This window comes from Emydura macquarii, unplaced genomic scaffold (genome assembly GCF_026122565.2).
Source record: "Emydura macquarii macquarii isolate MOO-44397 ecotype Brisbane River unplaced genomic scaffold, CSIRO-AGI_Emac_v2 contig_1551, whole genome shotgun sequence".
In the NCBI taxonomy this organism is placed as follows: Eukaryota; Metazoa; Chordata; order Testudines; family Chelidae; genus Emydura; species Emydura macquarii.
The window spans coordinates 21,192,471-21,204,099 of NW_027131688.1; the positions used below are offsets into that span (position 1 = coordinate 21,192,471).

At 46.4% G+C, this 11,629-nt stretch overlaps 1 protein-coding gene across 1 annotated transcript; it reads left to right on the top strand.

The window, feature by feature from the left end:
• Positions 1–2,268: 2,268 nt before the first annotated feature.
• ANKRD9 (ankyrin repeat domain 9) lies at positions 2,269–4,870 on the top strand. Its single transcript, XM_067555026.1, has 2 exons — positions 2,269–2,502; positions 3,620–4,870. Exon 2 carries the CDS (start codon positions 3,689–3,691, stop codon positions 4,565–4,567), a length of 879 nt encoding a protein of 292 aa, XP_067411127.1. The 5' UTR covers positions 2,269–2,502; positions 3,620–3,688; the 3' UTR covers positions 4,568–4,870.
• The last annotated feature ends 6,759 nt before the right edge of the window (positions 4,871–11,629 follow it).

The following is an 11,629-nucleotide window of genomic DNA, read 5'->3' on the forward strand; positions in this document are numbered from 1 at the left end:
CAAACCTAACTATGAACCAAATTGGATAACTGCTGGACATATGCTTCTAGTAAAAGGAATCTCTCTTCTACATCTCTCTTCATGCATCTGACGAAGTGGGTTGCAGCCCATGAAAGCTTATGCCCGCAGAAATTTGTTAGTCTTTAAGGTGCTACAGGACTCACATTGTCTCTTCTACATATCTCTCTCCCATTGAATATCTGTAGCTTGTTTCATTTTCTCTCAGATATATTAGCTTGCATTTATCTCAGTATATTATCTCCTACCCAACATTTCTAACTTCTCTAGCTCCCATTTTATTATGTATCTATATGTTTTGATGTTGATAGCATACTGTGCCCCTTACATACCTTTTGGAATTAACACACTATGGGCAGAGAGGCCCCTTAGAAATCACATGAGTTATGACTTAAATGTGGGTCTTTTAGCTACCTAGTAATTCAGAATATGGACAATAAAAGGAGCAGTTGTTTTTGGCAAGCTTATGTTATTCATATGGTTTAGAGGAAGGGAATTCAGAATGTAATGATCTACTTCTGCTGCATTTCAGTCTGGCTTCATAAACTGAAAGCCATGAAGAAATGGGATGTTACATCACAAACTTGGCAATACTACCTCAAGTGTACAATACATGTATTTAATATGAGGAACAGCTGGAAACACCAACGTTTAAAGTAATGAACAGAACCAGTGCTTCCCAGGCTACCGGGTCTGGGAACCCTCTGACACCATGAGAAGGACAGAGAAATCCTATCTGCCATCAATGAACCCTCCAGCCAAATAAGGAATGACATTAACAGGCTCCAAGGGGACAGGAATCTTATCAAGTTCTCCTGGGCTGAAAGGTAATGACTGCAACACATGGATGTCAAAGAAGCAGAGCAAAAGAAGGAAGCACCCCATAATTCTCCTTCGAGGGTAAGGAGGGGAAAGAGTTCCACAAGAGCAATAATAATGCTGGTAAATGAATAGTAGACTTAATATAATAATAATAATTATCAGCTGCATATAATACCTGTCATCCCAGAATCTCAAAGCCCTTCACAATCATCAATGAATCCCGCCTCACTACAACTCTGGAAGACAGGCAGTGGTCAGCGTTTTATAGCTACAATACTTAGCACTTTTCATCTGCTCTGCAGAGGTGTGTAATTATTACCTCCCTAACACAGGCACACACTCACAGCATTATACAGCTAGAGACACCAACACACTGATCCCCTCCCCCCCCCTTGCAGGGTCCCGCCTGGGCTCCCACTGGAGCCCTAAATGTCTACGGTGCGATTGTATAGCCCCGCATCCCAAGGATTTCGAGCCCAAGTGGGTAGATACGTGCCACCCGCTGCTGTTTTCTTGCAGTGTAGACATACCCTCTGGTCAAGCAACCAGCCCAAGGTCAAACAGCAGTGCTACACTCCTGAGTCCCAGTCCCAGTCCCTATTTATTAGACCACACTTCTTCACAGGACAACTGACAAATTGCTCTAAATCTGATACTCACAACCAAATGGCACTGGCTGGGGGCAAGAACAAGATTAAAAAGTTTAACTGCAAGCAGGTGCGCCTGCACACACACAAACACACACACACACAGTTTAAAGGACGCAATTAGCTCAAGGGCAGCACCGACTATGTGCTCCGTCTTCCTTTGGGGACCCTCTCCCGCCCTGGCAGGAGGGTGGATTACGTGATCTCACGGGCGTTTTCCTCCTCCTAACTCACCCCGTGCCTTTCAAGAGCAAATCTGGACAGGATCAGAGCGAGAAGCGGCGGAGACACCCCCCCACAGAGCCAGCCCCGCTCCACTGCGCTCGCCCGTCCCACCCCTGGCACCAGAAAGCAAGCGACGAGGAAGGGAGAGCGGAGGGCCGGGGCAGGGGGGAGCAGGGGGCTTGCTGGCCCAGCTCCGCCGAGCTGTGTCTGGACGAGACAGGCACCCTGTGACGGCCCCCGGGCCGGCCTTGGCACTAGCCCTCCCCCAGCCCAGCCTCGCCGTGTCCGCCGCCCCAAAAGCCGCGCGACAAGTTTCTTGGAACTTTGCCCCCCCCTGACGCAAACAATAGTGCAGGGCCCCATCCTCCCGGGGCAGCCAATAGGCAGCGGGGGAGCCTCGGTTGCCACCAATCAGAGGGAGCTGGACAGTTCCCCGGTCCTGACTGACCTTCAGCGGGCTGGAGGAGCGGCGCGGGGCATAAAAGAGCCCAGAGACGGCAGCGGAGGTTTGGCTGCTGCAGCTGCCGCTGCCGCCCGCCCGCCCGTCCGCGCCTCTCTCCAGCCAACCCGCCTTGGGGCCAGGCGGACCCGGCCGGGACCCGGCGCGGTCAGAGCCGAGCGCGAGCCCCAGCGGGAGCTGGCCCCGGGGGCTCCGGCGAAGCGCCGCCCCAGCTCATTCATTGCAGCCGCCGCAGCGTCTGGAAGCCGGGGCTCGGCAGCGGCCCGGCGAAGCAGCCGAGCGGGTCCAGAGAGAAGCCTCCCGTCCCCACCCTCGGTCACCCAGCCAGAGGTGAGCGCCGAGCCGCCGGCCCCGGCTCTCCACTTCCTCCGGCGCCGGCTGCTGCTGCTGCCCAGGGCCCGCCCGGCCGCCCGCCTCATCACCTCCCGCTGCGCGCCTCGCGCCGCCACCGGCGGGAACCCGGAGCGCGCCGGCCTCGGCCAGGGGGTGCTGGGGCGGGGGGAAGAGCCCGCAGAGGGACCAGAGACGGGGAGGAGATTCGGGGGGAGGCTGAAGGGAGAAGCTGGGAGGGACGGGGCAGGCGAGGGGACAGGAGCGGAGCGGAGCCTGGGGGCGAGGGAGAGGCAGCTCAGTGATTGGGGGCTATGAGGGAGCTGAGTTAAGGGGGGAGCGGGGGAGAGTTGGGGCAGGGAGCTGCGGTATGGAGAGTTTATAAAATCATACTTGGTATTAGCCTGACCTAGGCTGAGAAGCTCAGCCTGATTTATCAGCAGAGTGCATCTGAAAAGAGCTTGACTCCTCCAAGGCTGGTAACGTCTGTTAAATTAGATTTGTTTGCTTGTGTTTCCAGCTCTGGATTTCCTATCTAGCCCTTGCTTTGTTTGCCTGTAATTCCGCTAAGGGTGAGGGGGGTTAGTGCACCTCTACCGGTTTGCATACAACTGACACTATGTGCTCTCCCGAGCCAGAAATGAACAAAGCTAGAGAAACAGGTTTTTTCCACTTCGTACCTTTCCCAAGGTGGCAAAGCAAAAGCTTTGTTCAGAAGGAAAGGCACCATTGGCATCCAAGAGACTAACAAAGTGAATCAGACACATCTCCTACCAGGTTGAAGAGTGCATCAAGGCAGTTTAAACAGGACAGGGGCTGTGAGAGGAGATCTCTGTGGCCTTGGGAACGAATATTTCAGGTTGGACCGGATTGGCGGTTCAGTTTGCTGAACTGATAAATTTGGATCAGCACTGCCTTTCACATTAAAGTTAGAATGTAACTGTGGTTAAAAGCACAACCAGTGTTTAAAAACAGAAAACAAGAACAGGGCTTTGCTGGAGAGAGGTGTGTGTTGTTATGCTGCCCCCAGGTTCACTGGGGTGGGAGGCCTGATTGACTGTGCCAATCATTAAAATGCATTTTTGGTTTGTTTGTTTTTTGTGAATCGTTTCTGTAGGTCTTGGACCTAATGAGGCATTTTGACAACACAGTGGGAAAAAGTCCCCCCTGAAACCCAAGCTCAGCGATGCCCTGGAATGTCAAATGGCTGAGCAGCCACAGTTCCCAGTCTCAAAAGCAATGCAAGAAATCCTCCTTCGCCTTTTACCAGGCAGTGAGGGACCTTCTGCCTGTGTGGCTCCTGGAGGACATGAGGACAATGGAGGCCTTCCACTGGGAAGAAGGTGGAAAGGTGAGCTCCTATTCTCCCTCTGAGGCCCTTCTCTATGCCCTGGTGCACAATCACCAACCTTACGCCCATTACCTACTGAGTAAGTTTCCTCAGAGTGCCCTGGCCATACCCAGCCAAAACTTCACCTGCTGCCAGTTATCAGCTCCTCACCTGGCCATGGCAGTTCGCTACAACCGCACCCACATCCTCTTCAGAATACTGAAAGCCATCAGAGGCTTTCCAGAGAGAGAGAGAGAGAGCTACTTGGACCGCAGGGGATGCAGTCGCATGGAAGGCGGAAAAACTGCCTTGCATGTGGCCTGTGAACTGTTGAGACCCGAGTGTTTGCTTCTATTGCTGGGGAATGGGGCATCGCCCTGCTTACATGACTGCAATGGGAACACCCCTTTGGACATCTTGCTCCAGCAGATTTCTCAGACCCCAGCAGTTAACATGTGCACCAAGCTCCTCTTGCTGGACTCCCTTTTCCTCTTCTTGCCTCAGGAACTCCACTTTCCAATGAAACAGCAACTGCTCGACAATCACCAGTTCTGGCAGGACCTTTTAGGAAAGAGCAGATTTCAGTGGCTGGCAGGTTTAGTCCCTCCATCTCTGTTCATCACAGCCATGCGTGTCTTAATCAGGAGCATTTCACCTGAGCAATTTCCAGAGGCACTGGACAATCTGCCTTTGCCACACTTTCTGAAGCCTCTGGACTTGAAACTGAAGCGCTAGGGGATGTGCCCAAGAGCCTCCAGCTTCTGTGGTGAAAATGCACTGCTGGCTATTGTCCTGAAAATGTTTCAGTATAAAGAGCTGTTAATGCAGAAGGGGGGCAAGTCTCTTGTTTTAATTAGAGCATATTTTTAAAAGGATTGTCTCTGGCACTTTACATATCTTTTTATTTAAAGATCATTGTGGTGAATAATTTTCATACCACTTTTATAAAAGTATTATATAATATGTGTAACTTAGGCTACATGGATGTATACATTTGTAAATAGGCATAAATAAACCAGTGACAGATACGATCGAAAATGCAAATCTAGCAAATTTAAAGTTCTGAACTGACATCTATCCAAGAGTGGCAGAGCGAGGCCCTTTGGTTCTGCCTTGTCTTTCATTTAAACATGGCACAATTCTAGAACAAAACAATATATTTTCACAGGTATCCTGGTAGTAATTGTTAAGGAAGCACCTGCATATATATTAGCACAGGTGAAATTCTTGATCTTGTACAAAAACCAAGGTATTTTAAAAATAATCTAACTAAATAAGGATGGCAGGAATATGCAGATGAACAAAAACGGACATGTGTATGAAAACCGGTTTGTTTCTCCATAATGTTCTGTATTCCCTTTGTCCTTCAGTGAAATCAGAGGGGCCAAGCTGTCATCTCCTCTTTTTGCTGTGGAGGGAATGGAAGGAGCAGGAAACAGGCTCTCTTTGGCCAAGATTCTGTTAGAGAGAGGAAGGGGATAACATTATGGTTTCATTCTCCTCCAACCCTGCAGAGCTGGGCAGAGCCATTCTCCTTGCTATCATCCTTCTTCAAACCCACAGGGATTTTCTTGTGTGAGCTGATGTCAGTATTCTGTCATGTGGATTCTTCTTTGTCGTCATTCCACATCCCCACCCTGAACATGTGTTGGCATAGGTTCAGTTGAAAAGCCAATGGCATCCTTAGTCCATGCGGGTATTTAGGGAGTAGTTTGGATGCATTGGACATCCACCTGTATATCTTGATCCTCAGCAGATGTCTGACTTTTGTCAACAAAACAGTGGAGTTGTACAGTCTAAAATGCTCCTCCCACCAATGTAACTCCCCTACTATGTTGACATCATAAAACAAGAGGTGTAGGGCTTATGTCAGCTTAGTTAGGGGGATGCAGTGTCAATGTAGACAGTGTCCCCCTTACATCAGCTTTGGGGCTGCCATTGTCAATTTCACCACTCTGCTGGAGTGGTGAAATTGACAAGAAAGCTCCCCTGAGAGCTGAGCAGCTGGTCTTCACTCCCAGCTGGGAGCAGGGCAAGAACCCTGGCAGGAGCAGGTGGGAGCAGTGAGAAGCCAGGGCAGCTTGACCCCACTCCTCAGGGGCAAGAAGCCGCAAGAGGCTTCCCCCTGGGAATGGGGAGGGCCCAGCAGCTTCCCCTGGCTCCCAGTGGGGAACAGGGAGGGGAGAAGCCAGGGGCTGGCTCCTGATGGAAAATAGGGAGTGGGGGGAGGGGAGGGAACAGCCTTCCAGGATCTTGTGGGACTCCCAGCACGTAGCTGAAAGACCAGTCTCTCAGCTCCCCACACTGCCCCTCTTAGGTTGATGGAGTGCTCCTGATGAGGACAAACTCCACCAACCTAAGGAGGGTAGTGTGGATGTCAGCCACCATAGTAATTACTGAAGTGGCTGAAAGTGGACCTATGTTAGGTCGACTTATTTTTCTAGTGTAGACATTGGCTGAGGTAATTGAAAATGCCTTCCAGAAAAACAAAACAAGTGAGTGATTGCTCAAGCTAATTAACACAGGAAATGCAGATCCTTTGCTGGAAAGGATGGCTTGAAATAACCAAAATATGCAGACTTTGCTCCTCCCCTCCAATTACTTCAGTGATAACAAAATGCAGCTCCTATAGTAGAATTCACTGACCTGCTCAAAGCCAATAATGCCTCTCACAGTAGCATAAAACCTATATTGCTGGATTTTTCATCTGACTATATCTTTCCCATTATTTCAGGAGCATTGCTGTACACGTATATTGCATAAATAGACTAGAAGATAAAGCAATCAGTTCTAACTGTGTTAACACTGATCCTTCACTCCCAACTCCATACACACAGAAAAGTGCTAGCCTTCATAACCACATCATAGGAATAATACACGGTGGCCTTGGAAAATCTAGGGTTTTGAAAGGATGCTTGGAAGTAAAGAATTAAATTTTTTTAGCAAATTTTCTATTCCACCCAAAGGTGTTTAATGATGAGACAGCAGAATTTGAGTGATTTGTGCTGTCAGCAGAGCCAGTACGTGCAGGCGGCAGCCTCATTCTGCATGGTTATTGTTTATGGAAAGATTGAAAATACATATATTAAAAAACTAGGCTATTTTATTCTCTTTCCTCTCACATCTGCTTTTCCTGCTCTCGCAGCCCTCTCAAGTGGTGCAGCTGCCACTTTCCACAGCAATTACTCACTGCAGTGTGAGTATTAAACTTCTACTTATCTCCCTTAGCAAGGAGAGAGGGTATATTATGCAGAACATTGCTCATTTCTGTTGCTTCTTCCCTAGTGAACATGAATATATTGTATCACGATCATTTCCCAGACTCTGCATTGCTCAACCAAACACCCATAGGATCATGTCCATATTCCAGTGTATCTAATGATTAAGACCCGTCAAAATCAGTGATTATGTTTCTAAAATGTAAACAGCTGGGGGGGGAATTACTATCCCATGTTACATGAAAATGGAAATAGTAAAGGGTATGGGACACACTATAAGAAGATAAACAAAAGAAGGAAATTGAAAAACCTCTCAGTGAAAGAATGGATTCAGTAATCCATCATCATGAATGAGGACATTTATGAACTATGACTGGGTCTGAGCAATCATTGTCATAAAGACAGTACAGTGATCAGAACATTCACAGCTTCCATAATAATCCCAAAAGGGCCAAAAGAAGTCAGATCAAAAGATTTACCTGTCCACTTAGATGATGTGCAAAGAGGGTCTAAGGACAGGGCCCAATACCCACTGAAGTCAACTGGAGTTCTTCTGGTGACTTTACTAGGAATCGGATCTGGCTCCTGAATATAAAGGAATTCCTACTTGTGAGACTCTCTCAAATCCTAGCAGAATAAGACAGTGTGCTGTAGCAGGCTACGTTAGAAACATGGAGAGCTATGGTCCTGATTCAGCTCCCATTAGCATCAATGGAAAGATTCACATTGATTTCAGTGGGAATTGGATTAGGTCCTAGGTTGAGCCAAATACAAATGCATGAGATGTTACCCATGGCCAGAAAAATATTTAGGATTTATTAGACTGTAGGTTCTTAGGGGCAGGGACTATGTCTTCCAGTATTTGTGTACAGCGCCTAGCACACTGGATGTTACCATCACACAAACAGCTGTGTCAGTCACAACTTTAGCTGGACTTGCTCCCATTAAAAATTTAATTTTTATACATTTCCACCAAATGTGTCAGAAATCTACCCCTCCAGTCTACTAGAAAGCTCCTATTGTGTGAGAGGTGTGCAGTGGGTCCTGTACAGCATATTGTAATGAGCCTGCAAAAGGTTAAAGGTCAAAGTTGCCTCTGTGAGTCCCTGTGGATGGCCCTCTCCCAGGCTGTTGGGTGATTAATGTGGGTAAACATAAAGGCTTCCATCAATATGTTACTATGGGTCTGAAGTCAGGCCAGTTCCTTACTGTGAAGTCATGGAGGGATTGTTGTACAGCCTGTTGTGCAGCCTATTGATGGGTCTATGGTGCCTAATCTGATAAATGGAGACTTGGGACAAACTGTACTGTTGTTACATAGTCTGACAACACACTCTAATGGGGTGGGGTTTTGTTCTTTAAACCAAGTATAGTGCTTGTAAAAGATGCTGGATGGATAGCCCTTGACATAGAAGTCCTCTGTTTATTCATAGATCAGTTACATCACAGGCAACAGCAGCACAAGTTTTCCTCCCAGTGACCCACCAGCGTGCCTCACCCTTATAACGGAGAGGCTTTTGCAGGGGTTAGAATATACAGGTGTTCAATCTCCGCAGCCTATTCAGCCCTTGGCCTTTCTGCAGAGACTGCCAAAAATAATGCCAATTAGTGCCAGTTGCAACTGCACTGTCATGCTTTAATGCATCAAATTACGACAAGTTGTATCAAGTCCCCTTAGGACCAGATGAGCAATGCTAGATTTTGCAAGACTGTTGCAGAGGCAAGGGAAAGCAGATCCACCCAGTCAATTATAAGATCAAGGTCTTAGGCAACAAGGGGTCGAGCAGGAATAGCCTGGGTACGTATCTAAACAACTCCTTTCAGAGAGGAACAGCAAAAAAGATGAGTTACTGCATCTTTGTGAAAAGCTTTCAAAAGTACCCATAGTAGCACATATCCAACATTCCTGAGCAGCATAGTTGTAGCCAGTGTCTCTAATGGGTCATTGTAACAAAGAAGGCACACAGGCCATGTACTTAGCATTTAAACAGTACTTTAGATTTCTAAAGAGCTGTACAAACTCATCATCACAGCACCTCTGTGAGTATTATTATTCCCATTGAACATCCTGGGAAACTGAGGCACAAAGAACCCTACTAAATCCGTTTTGCACCACTTAACTTCCTAGCTAAGATGTTTGCTACTCATAACCCTGTTGGAATCAAAAGGAATAGCACTAAAGCACAGCACAACTAGGGAGCACTCTCCTTCCTGGTACTGGAGTTTTATCCATGAGCTCTTTCAGACACACGTTACATGGACTGAACCTGCCTGTTCTCCTTCCACAGTATTTAAGTTACCTCCACCACAGAAACATGACCTATTCCTCTCTCAGAACTTATCAAGCAATGCCTTCTTGTTATGCACGATGTTTCACAAATGGCTTAACTCTATATTGTCAGACATAGTTGCTGCTTGAAGAAGTTTGCATTTTACCTTTTTTTTTTTGCCTTGAGCATGCACACATACATACATAACATGAATGCACATCAGACAGAACCAGAGAACGTAACCCAAAAACATTAGCAGAAGAAAGAAGTACAATGGTTTGCGAATACATTAATAAAAGGCACCAATCCAGATCCCACTGAAGTAAACAGGCTACCTGTTTGGTTCCCATTTATGGATCCAGTATTTCTTTGTCAAATTAAAATGATCTGGAATATCATTATTAGGTGGAGAGACCATATAGACCAATTAAGTGCATCTTTGAAAGTGGACAAATCTAAAAAATTAGAGCATGTAACTTTCATACACTTTTTTTTTTTAAAAAGCCATTGTGATCATCTAGTTTGACCTCTTGTATAACACAGGGATAGAATATCTTCCTGTCATTCCTACATCAAGCTGATAATTTCTGGTTGAACTAGAGTATCTCTTTTAAAAAAAAATCCAGATTTGATTTAAAGACTTCAAGTGATAGAGAGCCACAATCCTTGATAAGACGACTATGGCAAAGCTGGGTACTGAATCCAGATCTCCTGAATCCCTGTCCCTTAACTGCAAAACCGGGCTTCCCTTCCTTCCTTTCCTTCCTTCCTCTTCTTGTTTACACACAAAAACAAATGTTCACACTTTAATTTAATGTATTTTTAAGTGAAAATTGGTAGAATTGGTAGAAGCAGCACAAACCGGTGAATGATCCCCTCCTAACAGCATATGGCCAGGAAAGATATTCATGACCTCTTGTCCTAAACTGGGACCTGATCCCAATCCGCAACGTTCAGTATTAGTCATGCCATTTCATGAGCGAAGATCAGGTCCTTGGGGATGATCACATCTAGAAGCTGGCCAAAACATCATCAAAACACCCCAAGACCTTGGGCGAGTTCAGATATGGATCTAGCCTTTGTGACTTGGGCCCATCTTAAAGTAGGTTAATCCAAGACAACTTCGTGCTTCGGAAACATATTGTAGGTCAACCCTTTTCCTTCAATAATCTCTCTTCTCATTTTGCATTATTACTGTAGAAAAATTCAAGGGGACAAATTCATGCCTGGTATAACTCTACTAAATACTATGGAATCAAAATGAGTGAATATGTATCCTATTCTTAATGTTTTTTGGGGGAAGGGATTCTAATCATGTTTTTTATGGTGTGACAAGGTTATGTTGAACATGTTAATTACAATAAACACTAATCTTTAGTCATCTCCATGAAATAAGGTCACAGGCAGCATATTTAAGTGAAGCCTAAAACTCACGGGTACAAGAGAATGAAGTCACTTGAGCATCAGTGTCTTTGGATGCCTTTTCCTCCATTTCTCAAAAACCATGCATTATTGCTCTCCATCTGTGGGACAGAAACATGCCACAGTTGTAGTACAAGAGAAACCTTTGGCAGGACATAGCAATACAAAATCCAAGCCCTTTGGTTGATTTCTGTCCTTTGTGACCAATGGACATAGATGCACTAAAGGGAAATGGGGATGCGGTATGAACAAAATAAACCTAAACCTTAACCTAAACTTAAACCTAAACTCACGTGACTATGTCGGCTTTTGAATTATATTCCCCTAGACTGGAGCTGCCCTTCCAAAGAGCTGTGTGCCTGGATCTGGCAAGAAGATGTGCATGTGTCTTGTAGACAGAAGGCTAGACCCCTAAGTGTGGTTAAGAAGCCTGCTCTGCCATGGAGGAGATCTGGGTTTCACCCTCAGTCCATTCTACCCCTGTACCAGCTGGAGCTGGGATGCTGTTAAAGCAGCTCACTCCACAAGGGAAGGAACGCATTGGTTTATTCAGCCACAATCCCCAGGATCAGGTGAAGAGAAGCACCGATGGGTGCTAAAGGCGGCCTCATCTTGTCCTGTTACCTAACAGGATAGAGGCTGAAACCTGGGGCCTTGTGGGTAGGTGTTTAAGAGAAGGATAGGATCCCATTCATAGTTTTCCCACTGGTGTTTAAATATAGGGGCCATGAGGTGGTGAGAAGCAGCTGTAAATCTGTACCTTGTACGTACCTGATAGAAGTGATATATCAAGAAGAGTTCATGGCAATATACAGGGACAAATAGTGACATTCTGACATAGGAAAACTCCTACTGACGTCTATGGAACTGACCTTGAGGCCTTGAGC